This window comes from Indicator indicator, chromosome 13, assembly GCF_027791375.1.
Source record: "Indicator indicator isolate 239-I01 chromosome 13, UM_Iind_1.1, whole genome shotgun sequence".
NCBI lineage: Eukaryota > Metazoa > Chordata > Aves > Piciformes > Indicatoridae > Indicator > Indicator indicator.
The window spans coordinates 16,306,641-16,324,365 of NC_072022.1; the positions used below are offsets into that span (position 1 = coordinate 16,306,641).

Below are 17,725 nucleotides of genomic sequence, written 5' to 3' on the forward strand. Positions count from 1 at the left end.
GAGGGAGGAGTTTTCTGTAGTTAGTTAAGATAGCCTTTGGGTTTTTTTTTTTTAGCATCACTTCACATATCAATAACATTGACAATGTTTCTGCATAGGACTAAAATAATTATTTTGCATGATGTGTTTTTGTGGAGTTAGAAAATATATAAATGTTTCACTTCATGGAATCGTTAAGGTTGGAAAAGACCTCTAAGATCATCAAGTCCAGCAGTCAGCCCAACACCACCATGCCCACTAAACCATGTCCCGAAGTTGCTGAATACATCTAGGGATGGTTACTCCACCACCTCCCTGGGTAGCCTGTTCCAATGCCTGACCACTCTTTCAGGAATGACATTTTTCCTAATATCCAATGTAAACCACTCTTGGTACAACTTTGAGGCCATTCCCTCTTGTCGTATCACTACTTACTTGGCGAAGAAAACGACCACCTCCACCTCATTCCAACCTCCTTTCAGGGAGTTGTAGAGAGGAATGAGATCTCCTCTAAGCCTCCTCTTCTCCAGACTAAACAGTCCCGGATCTCTCAGCCACTCCTCACAAGGCCCTATAGACCCTTCACCCGCTTTGCTGCCCTTCTGTGGATGTGCTCAAGCACCTCTATGTCCTTCTTGTCATGAGGGGCGTAAACTGAACCCGGTATTCAAAGTGTGGCCTCACCAGAACTGAGTACAGGGGGAAAAACCCTGCCTCAGTCCTGATTTTTCTACTAATCACATTGCAGGGAAGTCGTAGTTTAGGCAGTCATGAGGTTATTCTTTTTCTTTTGGTATTTTCAGGAGAAGAGTACCATGCTTCTCAAGATTCAAATCCTGTTTGAGACCATAAATTAAAATGAGATTGATAATTATTTTGTCTTTACTTGACATTTTTTCAAGAAATAAGTCTTGAATGTCCTCATAAAATATACAAACTGCCACAGCAAAGGCTAATCGAAAAGTAACTGAAGTGTGATGAATGAAGCCAGCAACATATTGGTGAATTGGTGTGACAAAGCTGGTGCAAGAGCCACCTGTTTTTTTCTTACTTTTTGATGTCTCCCTTTTTTCCCACATTTAATACTAATCTACAAGCCCAAGAAGACAAAGATCTGTTAACATTTCTCTGGCTTGCCAGCTTCTCTTTACTCTCCAGATCTATCGAGGGCCAGTGTGAGTAGCCAGAGCTTAAATGACATTTACCCTGTTGGTGTGCATAGTCACTAAATTCCAGTCAAACTGTCTTGGACATTACTTGCTAATAACAAAGTGGCTAGTTCATTACTGGTAAGCTGTTTGGAATTAAAATAATTAACTAAAAGTGAATCACAAAATGATAGGGGTTGGAAGGGACCTCTGGAGATCACTAAGTCCAACCCTCCTGCCAAGGCACATTCACCTAGAGAAGGTCACACAGGAACATGTCCAAACTGGTTTTGAGTGTCTCCATTCAAAGGATGAAGACTCCAACACTTTTCTGAGCAGCCTATTCTAGTGCTCCACCACGCTTAAGTTAAAGAAATTCCTTCTCATGTTTAGTTCTTATGCTCAATTTTGTGCCTGTTACCCCTTGTCCTGTCACTGGGCACCACTGGAAAAAGGCTGGTCCCATCCTCCAGTGTTCTCTTTTCCAGGCTAAAAAGACCCAATTGTCTCAGTCTTTCCTCATAAGAGAGATGTTCTAGTTCCCTATTAACGAAGGTGTTGGAGAAGTGACAGCTTTGGGTATAAGTATTACATTTTGTGTATGCCTGTGTTTTAAATACATTTGATCTGACTAATTCTTTATGCTGGTGTTGACAGTTGGATTTGAAAGAGTACATTTTACTGCAGGCATTTTGTTAGGCTTTCCTGTGAACTGTTCCTTTGTTGCATTTGATATAGCAAAAGCAGATTGTGAAGCACAAATTACTCTTGCTGAAAGCAGTAACAAGCAAAACTGTTTGATTTAAATGGGAATTTAATGTTTAATTCACTCTTTTTGTTGTTGTTGCTGTCTTAGAAAGTTAGTGATTCTACAGGAGAGACCATAAGAATAAAAGTAACCTTTTGTCTACTCCTGTATCTCTTCATCCCTGAGGCTTTAAACATCATTTCAGTACCATCTTGCAAAACTAGACTTATTTCTTTTCAGGATGAGACCATGAAGATTTAATATATGTCTGGTTGTAGTAGGCTTTTTCTTTTGATTTTAAGACCAGAAATGGTATTTTGCTTCAGTCTGCTTTGGTGTTTGTTGACCTGTATTTTGGTCCTGGAATTCCAAGAGGCATTGGTAGAGGATATATGTGAGGAACAATTAACAAAAATTGACTGGACTTTCTCCTAATCAAATGCAGGAACATTAGGATAATGAATTGGCTACTGCCAAGAGATATTGATTCTTCCAGATGAGCTTGTAATTAAGCAGCAGATAATTTGAACAGGAAGAGGAAATTTTATGGATTTCATGAACTAGCAAAACAGGCTGTATAAGGCTGTAAAGGAAGGATGCTACTTCTTCAGCCATTTCTGGAGACAAGAGTGAATTTTAAAGTCTAAATACAGTAAGAAAGCTTCAGGACTAACTTGTAAGCCAAATATCCTAGTGTAGCCTGCATGATGGAAGAGGAATTCTATTCACACGCAGTTGTTTTTCTACCAACTGTACTTTTCTGTCATTCTCAAGTAGTAAAGTTGGTGCATGTATGACATCTGAGTGTCTGAATTGTTAACTGACTTAATTGTCCTTTCATTGTCAGAGGTGAATGATGAGCTAAAGAATTCCACATTGAAATCACCTTTGAGGACCATATAAGAGTTTCTCCTGAAATAAGTCCATGGACATTTGCATGATGATGTCCTCCACACATTTAAATGGATACTTAAGGATTTTTAACCCAGAGAGACAATACCAGAGCTTGGGGTCCCTTCCAATCTGGCATCCTTGATACTTGGGATATTAAAACCAGAGCCAGCAAATTAAATGTTGCAGAAACCCACACTTTGTTGTGAAGTTCAGCATGTTAGTGAATATCTGTCAAAACTGTATGGAAGATACCAGAATTGCAGATTAATTCCTAATACCCATTAGGCAGAGTAACAGTATCTCCTAGGGTATTTATTGATTTTTGTAATTCTGAGTCGTAATTTGATTTTGCAGCTGACACCTTTTTATTCAAGGATGCAAATGTATACAAGTAGTCATACCTCATCAGTGGCTCAGTTCCAATGTGCGTTAGATCATCAATCAGTTCAAAAAAAGGTGAAAACAGGAGGATCTAAAAATCTGTACTCTTTAATGATGTAATTGGAGTGGGTGTCCCATGATGGTAGTGCAGTTATAATATATTTTAATACTTATGGAGATCTTGCAGAACTTGAACACAAAACAGTATTAGCACGCTGGAGAGTTTCATAAGAAATCAGAACAGTTTTCTGGGCATAAGGAAGCAAACCAGAAGCAATACAAATGAAGAGAGGATTATTTTCATAACTTTATATTTTTCTTGTCTATGTTCTTATTATCCTTTTAACTACTTAATTAAAATAATTTTAACCAAGTAACAGAGCTGGAACAGAGACTAATGACAAAATTTATACCCCAGTGGGGTTGTGTTGTGTTTTACCGTTTTACGAACACAGCATTAAGAATCTTGTCTTACTCCATTGCACATTCTCTCCTCAGAGGGAATGGCAGTTGTGTAGTGTCTTAAAATACCATGCAACCTGACGCAGTAAAATATGCAGGATATAGCACAGCCTTGGGTTTTTTTATTGTCCATCACCAGAAGCTTCCTGCAAGTTATGCCCCTAGCAGTGCTTTCAAATTGTTACATTTCTTTTCCTACCTTTTTAAAAAAAAAAATTGTTCTAAGTTTTAACATAAATACTTAGTGAAGGTCAAGGACAAGAATATTGATGCAAGATATATGTGTGTAGTTCTCAATAATAAAAAAAAAAATTGACATTTGTAAAAAAACGATATCTCACCCTATGATGTAAATACTTGCATGTACACATTGAAATATATGTTGAATTGGATGTGCCCCCAGAGAGATACTGTTTTGCAAAATGTACTGCCCTCTTTTTGCTATCTGTATACTCAGTGTTTGGCTGTTTGTTCAAATGATTCCTAAATCGTCCTCTCTCAATACACTTACAGTAGGAAAGTAGCAATTTTAATATCATAACTAACCCTTACAGCAGAGGTAAGTTATAACCAAGGGTATGCAAGTGCCTTACCGATGCATGTGACTTGGAGGCAATATGCTGATAACCCCAGAAATAACTTAGAATTCTTTTTATAGTAACAGGAAATAATCCCTCCAATTCTTGTAGCTATTTCAAAAGGAGGTTAGGGACTGTAGACCCTAAAAACCTGATAATCTAGAGGAGAAAATACACCTCTGGAATATCTACTGTCAGACACTCTTGTGTGATAAGTCAATAGGGCACAGCACCTTTCTAAAGCTCTGATGTTTGCCACCAAAAATCATTGTTTTGTTATAACAATTAATGAAATCTTGCAAAAAATCCCAACCCCAAAATCCACAGAAAACTATTAAAAGTGCAAGCATATGTATAGGACTTTAATTAACTAATAAAAGGTGGCTAGAGCCATCAGTAGAATTTTGCTGCTATTGTCCTTGTATTCTAGACAAAGCTTTCCAGCATAATTGTGATCAGATATGCAAATCCTTATCCTCCTAATTCCTGTGATTGCCATCATATATAGTCCACTTGTGCAGAGAGGTGGTGTACAGAACCTCAGAGGCTCTGTGTCTAAACCGTTAAAGGCAATCCATGTAGTCTTTGAATAAAGAAGAAAAAGAGTTACGTAACAGGAGAAGACATAGAGTGGCAAACAAATGAGGATCATTGGAATAGTTTGTTTTAACACTTTGAGTACTAAGATGAAAGAACCAGAGAAAAGGGCAATTAATGTTACTATACCAGTATGTAGATCCAAGGTATACTCACATCTCTGTTACTCTCTCCCCACCTCACAAAAAGATAGTGAATGTCAAGAAGGTATGTGAAACAAGTTCTGAGTTTTTTCATTTATCTCTTTTTCAAGAATAGTTGTGACAGAAATTTCCATCATCATGAGTGAAACAACTACCTGAAAGGAGGTTGTAGTGAGGTGGGGGTTGGTCATTTCTCCCAAGTAACTAGTGAGAGGACAAGAGGAAAATGCTTTAATGCACCAGGGGAGGTTTAGGTTGGATATTAGGAAAAATGTCTTTCCTTCAAGAGTGATCAGGCATTGGAACAGGCTGGCCAGGGAGGTGGTGGAGGCACTGTCCCTGGAGGTGTTTGAGAAACGTGTGGACATGGCACGTTGGGACATGGTTTAGTGGGCATGGTGGTGTTGGGTTGACTGTTGGACTCAGTGATCTTGGGGGTCTTTTCCAGTTGAAACAATCCCATGATATTCCTGGAAAGAATATTCCTTAAATCTTGAGGTTAGGGCTTAATTGGTTGTGCAGTATTATGTTCCCAACTGACATCTCAGCTTGTGATTGGATTGTATCAGAATGAGTTCAAGTCATTTTGGTTACCATAAATTCACATTTTTGGGTGTCTGTTGCTGTTTGTTTTACGGGTGCCTCACACACTGAGGTGGGCTTAGCACCAATTTTCTACTCCTCTAGAGCTAGATATTTTAGAGGTAGTTTCCTATTTGAATTTCCCTACAGGAAGGCATAGTCCTCCCCACTAAAGAATTAAAAATCTGTGGATATAATTAGAGTTGTGTGAGTGAGTGAGAAGCTGAAATTACAAGAAAATAATGAAACCCTGACATGAGAGAAATTGTATTGGCACAGGCTAGAAAGAGAAAACCCTGAACAGTTGTTACTGTGGCAAAATTGACCATTCAGTTTATATTAATACAATTTTTAGAAAGTCTTTTGGACCACTTGGATACTTCTGGTTTTAAAAAATTGTCCTGAAAAAGGTATTCTACTCACTGAGCAAAACAGCTCTTTCAGATGAGGTTAAAAGAAGCACTGCCTGTAAAAAGAGAATATAAAGACCTATTTTATGCATCTGAAGAGTGGCTGATTCTCAAGGTTCAGGCATAGGCTGCTGTTGTCATACCTTAACAAGTTAATGTGTGTTAGCTGCCACGAAGTAACTGAATTCACTCTTAGCCTGTCATAAAATGTGAGATAAAACGTTGTAGTTTAAACTGCTTTCACAGAGCAAAAATTGCAAGGGCAGAGAGTGTGACGATGGGAATGTGTGTCAACATGAGGGAGTGATGCTGTTTAAGCAAGGAGGCGCAGAGGAATTTGGGGCTTTTATCTCTGTTCCAAACATCATTCAAATATTTAATCCAATTACTTCTTGCAGTAGAAGTAGTTCCTCTGGGATGAGGAACTGGATATTGATTTGAAACTCTACAGAAAGGTGCTTCATTATGAGATAAAGATGCTGACTTTCTGTACTGCCTCCAACCCTGTCTTGAAAGAAAAAATTACTTATGATCAGAAAACTGTTTAGATTCCTAATCCAAGAAGCAAGGCTGTAACAACCAAAGAACTGGAGGCAGTTACTTTGCATTTGTGTCCTCTTCCACTGATTTTCTTCAGATGTCGGTTCTGATCACTGTGTTGGTTATTTTAAGTAGAATTATAGCACCATTTCAGCTGGAAAAGACCTCTAAGATCATTGAGTTCAACTGCTGACCATGCCCATTAAATGGTGTCCCAGAGAGCCATGTCCACATGTTTCTTGAAAACCTTCAGGAATGGTGACTCCACCGCCTCCCTGGGCAGCCTCTTCCAATGCCTGATCACTGCTGCAGGAAAGACATTTTTTTCTAATATCCAACCTGAACCTCTCCTGGCACAATTTCAGGCTATTTCTTCTCATTCTATCACCTGATACTAGGGAGAAGAGACCAACCCCCACATGGCTCCAACCTCCTTTCAGGGAGTTGTAGAGAGCAATAAGGTATCCCCTCAGTCTCCTCCAGGCTAAACGATCCCAGTTTCTTCAGCTACTCCTCAAGAGATTTTTTTTCTCCAGATGGTTCACCAGTTTCATTGCCTGTACTTGATGTGTAAATCCAAGTAGCTGTATTAAAAAAATCTAGCTGGGTCTTGGAATTCTAATCTTGAGCCAAGATGATTAGTGGTGTAGGTTGAAGGTTGGACTTGATGATCCTAGAGGTCTTTTCCATCAGAAATAATTCTATGATTCTGTGATATTAGTTATACTGTAGGTTGCCAACACTTAGTGATAGTAAATAGAGATGATGCAGTGGTAAAAACCCTCAATGCTAATCTTTGCAGATCTATTGCTACTTCTTAGATCCTTTCTGATAAGCAAGTTGCCCTGTCTTCAGAATGGTTATTCTGACTTCGTCTCATTTTAAAAAAACCATCTCTTCTATGTATGGGTGTTGCTGAAAAAAAACACATTAAGGTGGTTTAACTTGTCTACTTGAAATGTAGTATTAAATCCACTCTACCTAGTCTCTTTTTAATGTTGTCCTATGATATAACAAGGGAAAATGGATACAAACTGAAACACAGAAAGTTCCACCTTAATATGAGGAAAAACTACAAGGGTGACAGAGCCCTGGAGCAAGCTGCCCAGAGAGGCTGTGGAGTTTCCTTCTCTGGAGACTTTCAAGAGCCATCTGGATGCATTCCTGTGTGACCTCTCCTAGGTGATCCTGCTTTGGCAGTGGAATTGGACTCTGTGATCTCTGGAGGTCCCTTCCAATCCCTACCATTCTGTGTTTCTATGAAATACCAAACAATTTGGCCTTTCCAAACAGGACAAAGGAAAAAAAATCATCTATATTAAGAAGTTATAAAAGCAGTCTAATAATAAAAGATGAGAAAAAATATTAGGTGCTTGTTAGAAATTATTTGTATACATACTTACCTCTAGCAGTACTCTGTGGTTAGTGTGAAGTAGGTATTTTCCTTTTGTTGAAGGATAGTGATCTCAATTTATTTTTTAGTTATTTTAGTATGCCTTGAAGTAAGAATGTGCCTGAGGATAGGTAGAGTGAAGCATCTGATATATGGTAACTTCTTATGCAAGGCTAAGTTAGCCATTTGCTGGAGCTCTGTTTTTAAAATCTCTCATGCTGTTTAAAATTTGCCTTTTTATGTTTGCTGGGTTTTTAGATAGATTTGGGCAGCTGTTCTTTAGTTCTCAATTAAACAGACAATTTCTTCAGGCTTTTTTTTTCTGCTTCACTGAAGTAAAGAAAATGTTTTATATCCACTCATTACATTCACTGGGAGTTTCATCACTCTGAATATCCAGAACTCATAGAATGAGACTGGTGTCTTGGAAGCAATCCAAAATGCTCATGGTTAACAGTGTTTCAATGTTTTAAATTATCTGATAAAGGTTGCACTTCTTTATTAGATTTATTGATGTTTTTGCTGATGAGTTGGGGCATTGAATGGAGTTGCTAAAGGAAAGCAGTAAATATTTACATCTAGAAAGAAGTTGCTTAGTATCACAGAATGCCAGGTTGAAAGGGACCCCAAGGAGTATCTGGTCCAACCTTTCTAGGTAATAGTCTAGTTGAAACGAGGTGGCCCAGCACCCTGTCAAGCTGAGTCTTAAAACTGCCCAGTGTAGGGGAATCCACTACTTCCCTTGGGAGATGATTCCAATGTCTATCAGTAGTTTCATTGTGACACAGTTCTTGGCATTAGCCTTATAAATCTAAATTCCAGTTCTGTGTTGCAGCCTGTAGTTAGTTTCTAATAACTGAAATGGATCTAACTGTCATATTAGTATTTTCTGTGGTACATTTTGTACTGCTGACATTGTTTTGAGGGATGGGAAAGAAAGCCCTGATTGCTGTGGTTGCCAAGACCTCTGTATGAAGTACTTTGTGGACTGCCCATTCTATAAAGTCACTGATACTCAGGGCTAGCACAGGGGTACTTTCTCTCATTATAAAATAGCACTGTATTGGCACTTTTTTTTTTTTTTTTAATCTGACAAACTCTGACATTCAGATTCCTGTATGGAGTGGCTGGTATCTCAAGGTATGCTGGTCACTGCACCCCATGAGAAAGTGTTTCACTATGTCATAGTACTAGTTCTCCACATGTGGTACAAGAATTACTTACCAAAAGCGTCCATGACCACTAGACTATGTCCTGAAGTGCCCCTCTACTTTACTTTTGAACACCTCCAGGGATGGTGACTCCACCATGTCCCTGGGCAGCCTGTTCCAATACTTGATCGCTCTTTCAGTAACAACATTTTTCCTAATATCTTATCTAACTCTTCCCTGCTTAGTTACAGTTGGAGAATTAATGTATTCTTCAACTTACTTGTTTTCAAGCAGATCTTGTTTTGATATAGTGTCTTTTGTGGGTTAAGTAGAAAAGATAATAAAATTTAAGACTTTTTCTTAAATTTAGAGAATCCTTGCAGGGTATTTCTCTAACTACTTCTGCTTGTCTGAGAAAGGAGGAAACCTGAATAGCACCAGAAAGAAACAGAAGAAAAAGAGTGAAAGAATGAATAGGAAGGAACCTTAATATCCATAGGTTACAGATTTAGTGTTGCTGTACAGGAATCTATGTATTATTTTCATTTGTGTTTCACTGCTTGAGAGTTCCTATCTACACCTGTCTCTGTGCTTCCCATCCTGAAAAAAATTTTGCTTTCTAACCAGACAATACAGGCAGTTTCTTTTACACTTAAGAAAGAGGCTGACATGAGGTCTGACTGCTCTCAGGTCACACAGAATGCCTCTGGGAGAGCCAGAAATTGAACTGATTCAGTGATGCTTAAGTCCCACTGAGGCAAAAGACAGAAAAAACAGAATAAAATGCATTGGTTTCATATGGTCATCTTGGTGCTTTTTCTGTGGACACTTTTTGGAACATCTAAGGCATTTTTTTCTATTTCAATTCATCCTACTTTCTTTTATTTCATATTTAACGTAGTAGAATGGGATTTAAAACTTTACTATATTAAAACTAAACTGGTAATATCTTAGGCTGCAGATTTTAATAATTTCTTCCTGAAGTATTCAAACGCTGAGAATTGTAAGTGCATTGTGCATAACTTGAAATTGCTGTGTCTGATACCTTTTCTCTGCTGGTGATACATGATGGATATTCCCATGATCTCTTCCTGGAGAGCAGTTGTCTGCTCTTGTATTAGGGAATTTTTTCAGCAATGTAGATGCAAAGCCAGTTTTACCGATTTTTAAATTTTTCCTAAGATCTGTTTTTGCCAGAACACATGAAGAAACTAGGTATCTAAATGCCAACCATCTAAAGACACTTTACATATTTGAAAACCACAATGTTTTACTGGAAAAATTGTATCAGGGATCCATTAAAGAGTTAGAAGCTTTTGGACTGTGTCAACTTTTAATATCTGAAGACTTTTTGGGGGTTGTGAGTGATTCTGAACATATGTAAAACATCAGCTTTTGACATTGTGGCAGAGCTTGGCTTTGTTAAACAGGTTGAACTTCGCTATGTAAAATCCATTTAAACAATCATAAATATGTTTGGAAGATAAACGCAGGAGGGGAAAAGAATCCTGTTTTATGGTCTTTGTAAAGCTCAGAGATAACTCCTTTATATGCAGTAACTGACCAAATGATGTGTTTCTCTCAGTTTGTTTCAGATCCTTGTGCCAGCAACCCCTGTCACCATGGTAACTGCAGTGCTAGTGGTGATGGCTACCTCTGTCTCTGTAATGAAGGTTATGAGGGAACACACTGTGAACACTCATTTCAAAGTCTTCCAGGCCCTGAACAGGCAGAGCTGACATCACCACAACAGAGCAGACCAGTCTCATCCACCTTGGAACCTGACATTGTTCTTCCACGTTCAAGAGCAACTGTGACGTTACCTACATGGCAACCAAAAGCAGGACAGAAAGTTGTAGATCTGAAATGGGATGAAACAGAGGTGAGAATATTATGTCTAAATGAAAACGCACAGAAAAGAACATGCATTGTTGTGTTGTCATTTGTGCATGATTTCATGCATGTCTACATGAGAGGACTGAAGATTTGATCTCTGCCCTGAGTTAATATGCTGGTAAAATGAAATGCAAAACAACTTCCTGCTTGCTAAAAGTAATGGCCTTACTTTGACCAATGTGTTATATTGAGTATTTCTTTGAAATCATAGATTCATAGAGTGGTTTAGGTTGGAAGGGACCTTAAAGATCATCTAGTTCCAACCTCACTGCCATGGGCAGGGACACCTCCCACTAGACCAGATTGTTCATGGCCTTACCCAGCCTGGCCTTGAACACCTCCAGGGAGGGGAAATCCACAATCTCCCTGGGCAACCTGTTCCAGTGTCTCATCACCGTTAATTTAAAGAATTTCTTCCTAATATCTAGTCTAAATCTTCTCTCTTCCAGCTTAAAACCATTCCCTCTTGTCCTATTAATACAAGCCCTCATAAAAAGTCATTCATCCATCTGATGCCTGAAGAAGTTTGTTCACCTTGTGCAAAGCCATTGCCTGTTCTTTCTTCCAGTCATTTGTATGACACTATCTCTAAACTAAAAATCTAGGAAAATCACAAGGTTAACACAATAGCTTTGATATATATTTTTAGCAATTTGCAATTCTAGTCATATGTTGTTTTGAACAATGTGTCTCTGCAGTGTTGAGAAAACAGCTGTTTGAGGATTAAAAGTGGTGGTCAATGCAGCAGACAACTCTAGAGATGCAATTGTGGTGGAGGAAATTGTTGAACATTTGTGTTATCTCGTAGTAAAATGACAAACTGAACATTGGGCAAAACCACAACTGGAAATCATGCAACATATGATTCTTAAGAAATGTGATCTTTGCTTTCTATTGTTTTTGACACTTATTGGTGTCTTGCACAGATACAAATAGCTGTAAAAAGAGTAGAAAACCAGCAAGCTTCACTTAATTATCCTTAAATATTAATCTTTGTGTGTGAAAACCAAGTATAGGTAGAAAGTGTGCTTGCTCACAAAGAATTAATTATCTCTTAATAGCCTTTTAATGGATTAAGATCATTCTATCACATGCCCACCCTCCTCCCTTCTCTGAAGTCCAGCACTGCAAGGGTGATTTGTAGTTGTCTTCATTGTTTTTCTCTTACTTGGAGGTGCAAGACCCCTAATTCTGCATATGCTATTTCTACAACAGCTGGTACTGGACATCTCCAACTGATCCAGAGATCACCTACCTATAATAATACTACATATGTGCATAAAGCATCCCAAAGAACAGTCTGCATAGAAGTGAGCATCTATTTTGGGGGTAATGGTAGTACCTTTTTCCTGTTATTTTGTTTGGATGAACTTAATACCAAGCACCTAGGAGTAATGAAGCTTGTTGCTGAGGAAATACTATAATTAGTTAGGCAAAGAATTAATTTTTTTTCTTAATGAAAAATACCTTGTAAAGTCATTTCACCTGAGTTTATTGAGGAATAAACATGTAGAATGTCAGCTGTATCTGGTTTTGAAGTGTTTCAAGCAGTGTGCTTCTTCAGAGATATTTTCACATGCTACATATTGAGAAAGTGAACAGGCATGAGTTCATTCCTGGAAGAAGTATATTTTTCATCGTTCTTTGCTAGCCCAGCAAATTTGTTTGTGTTTTTACTGTAGCATTTATTTAAATCATTTTTTTCAAGTAAAATCAACCTATGTAAAAGGTATGAGTAGTTATAGGGCTACATCCCAGTTCAATGGGAGTTCTCGTAGGCAGTGTCTGGAGAACAGAGCTGTGTTTATTGGAATTCCATCTCCCATATATGTTATTTTACAGCAGAGCATAGATCAGGCTCTAAGTGAAGTATGGAATGTGGGGAGAGCACTGAAGCAGAAACAAACATTGATCTGCTTTCATTACTTACTTAGTGTGATCTCTGCATGGGTGCTTCGTATGTCGTTATTAATTAAGGGCATGCCCTTCTCTGTACCAGATTTCCCTTGTGTGTCTTAGTCTATGGTCTGGTACTGTGTAAGTAACAATTCTGCATGTTTGTGTTTTAGGTAGATTCACTAACCATTTCAGCCAAACATGTAATTCATGGGTGGATATTTTAACAGTCTTCTTGTCTTAGGAGATAGGTTTGTCAAGCAGGACTTGCCTTTCATAAACCCATGCTGAGTGGGCCTGATCACCTCTGTCCTGTATGTGGTGTGAAATGGCTCGGTGACTTTCCCCAGCACTGAGGTCAGATTGACAGGTACGTAGTTCTCTGAATCCTCCTTTTGTCCTCATAAGGCTTGTTCTGCAGACACTTAACCATCTTTGTTGGCCTTCTCTGGACATGCTCCAGCACCTCAACGTCCCTCTTGTAGCAAGGGGCCCAGTACTCGAGGTGCAGCCTCACCAGTGCTGAGTACAGGGGCATGATCCTACTGACTAAACTGTTCTTGACCCAGGCCAGGATGCTGTTGGCCTTCTTGGCCACCTGGGCACACACACACTGTCAACCAGCACCCCGAGGCCTTCTCTGCCAGGCAGCTTTCCAGCCACTCTGCCCCAAGCCTGGAGGGTTGTAAGGTCGTGTTATGACCCAGGTTCAGGACCCAGTGCTTGGCCTTGTTAAACCTCACACAGCTGACCTCGGTCCATTGATCCAGCCTGTCCAGATCCCTCTGTAGACCCTTCCTACCTTTGAACAGATCAGCACTATCACTGGATTTGGTGTCATCTGCATACTTACTGAGGGTGCACTCAATCCCCTTGTCAATATCATTGCTAAAGATGCTAAACAAGACAGTACTGACCCCGGGAACACCACTTGTCATTGGCTGTTTATCTCCATTCCACAGCACCCTTTGGGCCCAGCCATCCCACCATTTCTTTTTTACCCAGCAAAATGTCCACACATCCAAGGCGTGAGCAGCCAGTTTCTCCAGGAGGATGCTGTGGGAGACAGTGCCAAAGGCTTTACTAAAGTCTGGGTAAGTGGGTCACCTTGTCATAGAAGGAGATCAGGTTGGTTAAGCAGGACCTGCCCTTCATGAATCCATCCTGACTGGATCTGATCACAATGATAATCACATTATTATAATTCAGTTAAAGGCTAGTACGCTTACTTTATCAAAGTAATAAAGACACTTACATAAAAATATTGCTTTGGAATTGTTGTATGTATTCCAGCATGTGCTGAATTAAGCATTTCTCTCATTATTCTGGTTGGTGTGTGAGGCAGGGCAGTATCTGAACTATTCACACTATTTTAAGGTTTTTGGAGAAGTTGTAATATGGAAGAAGAGTTTGTTGCTCTCTTCTTAGCTACCATGCCTGATTTCCTTTGCAATCTCGTCCATCCTACTGGTATGGCCTGGTAAAGTAATCTTTTAGCTAAGTCACACTGCCATCTTGTTAAGGTTCAGGTGGAGACTGTAGGAGTAGCAAGTCTTCTGGAGATTTCACTCTTGCCTTCTCAAATGGTGCTTCTCTTTCACCCGTGTGAAAACTTGAAAAGTTAACACTTTGAACAGTTTAAGAAGAAATGTAGTGTTTTATATATTATGTTATCTTCCAAAACCAAGATCTGGGGCCTACAAGAATGCTGAGAAGGGACTTTTTACAAGGTCTTGTAGTGATAGGACAAGGGGGAATGTCTTTAAGCCGAAAGAGGGGAGTTTTAGACTTGGTATTAGGAAGAAATTCTTTACAGCGAGGGTGGTGAGATACTGGAACAGGTTGCCCAGGGAGGTTGTGGATTTCCCCTCCCTGGAGGATGTTTAAGGTCAGGTTGGGGAAGGCTATTAGAAGACACTCCTGCCCATGACAGGAGGTTGGAACTAGATGATCTTTAAGGTCCCTTTCAACCCAAAACATTCTATGATTCTATTTAGGTGCAAAGTTCTGGAATGTGTCTGTTCCATAGCATGTATACAACATATGTAGAGTTCCACATGTGTAGTAAGAATGCTGTATTTCCAATCAGCAATTTGATATTTAAGCTCTTCAGTGTATTCTGTGCTGTCATAGGAGCTTATCTTTGTAAGCAGTTCCTAAATGTAGTTTAGGCTCTGGCAGGTGCATTAAGATTTTGGTTTTCTTGGATGACTATTTTTAAGGTAGCTGCATCATTTATCCTGCATCTATAAGTTTGTTCCCCCAGGTTTTGTACTAATGAGTGCTTCAGGGGAATTTTGGAATTTACTTTTATTGCACTTATGTGTAATGTTTCTTTAAGCTTGTCCTTAAATGGTCTGTTCATATTTTTTACTTTATGCCTTTTTTTTTTAATTTAAAGAGGAATTAAGACAGGAATGCTCTTTATTTTGCATTCTAAAAATAATTTAAGAATATTTTCCAGTGAATTCTGTTTTAAATACCTCCTACCAGTTCTAGCAGGAATTTTTTTGTTTGTTTGTTTTGTTTTTGTTTAGTTTTGTTTTTCAGACTTAAAGATTGTTTTAACCTTCTGAGTGTCCTTTCTTATTGTATTGGTCTTCTTTGTCCTCATTCTCCAATCTTTCAGTGTTGCAGAGAGCTCTAAGACAAGAAAGAGATATATTTAAAATTCTCTAGGCAAATTTCCCACAGCTGTGGAAAAATTGTGTAATTTATTTCCTAATTCAGATGCCAAGGTGGTCATTTTGTCTGCATTGTGTTTGTCTGAAATAGGATACTGCTGGAATATTTTTTTGTTTGTTTGCTCATTATGAGAGCTGCTGCTTCTTACTGTGGTTTTTTTTTCTGATTCAACTACCATTTTTTTAATATTATAAAAAATACAATTAAAAAAAGATCCTGGTTTTAGTGTCCTAGCAGTTTAGAAGATTATTTTATCAAGATCTTAGAGCATAAAGTCAGTTGCAAGAGCCAGTTGCAAATAGAGTTTGTAGATAAAGACATAAAACATTACTGATATTTTATTGGAAGTGTCCAAATCTCCCATTTTGCATTTCACTTTTCTCTTTACTGTTGAAATGTTTGCTTTTCATGCTGAGTAGTGCTTAATCCTGCTGTGTGTGCAAACCAAAGTCTTTTTGGTTGTTCCTTTTTTCCCCATTTTTCACAAGGTTAAATCTTAGCCACTTTGTTCAGCTCTTGCTTCTTTAATTTTTTTGGTATTTTAAAAATTTATTTTAAATAAATTCTATTTTCATAGAGATTGATATCCTTTACTTTAAAAACTTCTAATATTGCATAGCAAGGTAAATGACATGCCTGAAATACTTCTTTTGGGTTTAATCTTGTTTTCCAAGGTAATGCATGCATGAAATTGTAAAACTATAAATACTTTAAAAGTGAATGCATCTTTGGATATAGTACAAACTAGTAGTATAGATGTAGTATAAGACCTGTGAGATAAGAAATATTTATCTTTTTTTTTTTCTTCTTTGTTTCAGCAGGCATATAGATTCTCAAGGAAAATGAAAGTTTAAATATTGCAAATACAAAAGGAAGAATGTTAGCCAAACTAATTTTGAATTCATTTTGCTTTGAATGTTAGCTCCATAATTTTGGCTTGCAAGATTGAGAAGTTATAATGGATATAATTCTCCTCCACCCCCAAAGTTATGTGAACAAATACAATAAAATTGCATCTCATTTTATTTTCATGTATTCACATTGTATGTGTCAGAGGATTCAATGATTAATCAAGTAATCTAGACATTTGGGGGAAATGTGAAGGCTGAGTGTTTGTCTTCTCTGAGTCTCCTGAAATTACTACTTGCATGATATTCTGGACTTCTGCTCATGTTTTCACAGGTGTTTTGTAATAATGTTTTAAATATCAATTTGAATTATACTTACGTTTACAAATTACATTCTGACTCTTTCTTTGGATGATTAATTCACAAAAGTGTCAGGTTACATTTTTTACTTTCCCACTAAGGTTGACTTAAAATGTGGCACACACATTCTAGATGACTGCAAAATTTCCCTAGCCGTTGGAAAACAAAACTGTTTTTTTGTTTGTTTACAATGTGATATTTCATGGCAAGCTGATGAAGATACCTGAAAACCACTTAATTAGATCTACTAATGATGTTAATTTAGGTGACAGAAAAACTCAATTATGCCATGCAAAATATTACTGATTTGAAATAAAGGTATCATTGGAAATGGTAATGGTTTTCAATCTGCTTTTATAAAACTACTCCTTCACAAGATATGAATAATTGTGATTCCACGATGTTGTATTGCATCCTGTATGGTGTCTTGATCTAGTTAATGTAGTAACTGATTTCTGTGCTTAGTAGGCATTACAGAGTTGGTAAGTACATCCTTTCACTCTCAGCTGTGCTCATAATTTTATTTTTCCATCTGAAAGCACAGTTTGCCCAAGCAACTTTTACTTGGAAACAATACTAATGGGTAAGTGGGGCAACATATTTTTAAAGTAATCTATGTTTGGAAAAAAAAAATCAATATAGTAGAAAGACAATATCAATATTTGCTACTACAAATCCTCCAAGACTGCCTAAATTAATGAGGCAATATTTCATGGATGTGGCAAATATTGGAGCTTTAATTATACTTTAAAAGACCATAAGCCTACTAAACTTTTCTAAATATGATCACTTCTAAAGGGAGATACCTCTTAGAAGTTCACACTTCTGTGCAGGAAGTTTTTGTTAAAACAAAACTCCAAAAGGATGATTATGTGAGTTTTCAGAACATTTGTTCATAGCATGAATGTTTTGGTCCATCCTGATGATTTTTAAAAGTTGTCTACTGGACTCGGACTCTGAGTGCTATTTTTAAAAACTTCTGTCATGTTTTCTCTGGTCAGGTTTTCTGGCTTACTGTTAAAAGCTCCCTATTT

General features: G+C 37.9%; 1 protein-coding gene across 1 annotated transcript in view; it reads left to right on the top strand.

Moving 5' to 3' along the window:
• DNER (delta/notch like EGF repeat containing) overlaps nucleotides 1–17,725 on the top strand; it is an 83,702-nt gene that overhangs the window by 19,910 nt on the left and 46,067 nt on the right. Inside the window, exon 2 of the mRNA XM_054386120.1 lies at nucleotides 10,592–10,888. Coding sequence (XP_054242095.1) covers nucleotides 10,592–10,888 — 297 coding nt within the window. The remainder of the gene's footprint in view (nucleotides 1–10,591; nucleotides 10,889–17,725) is intronic.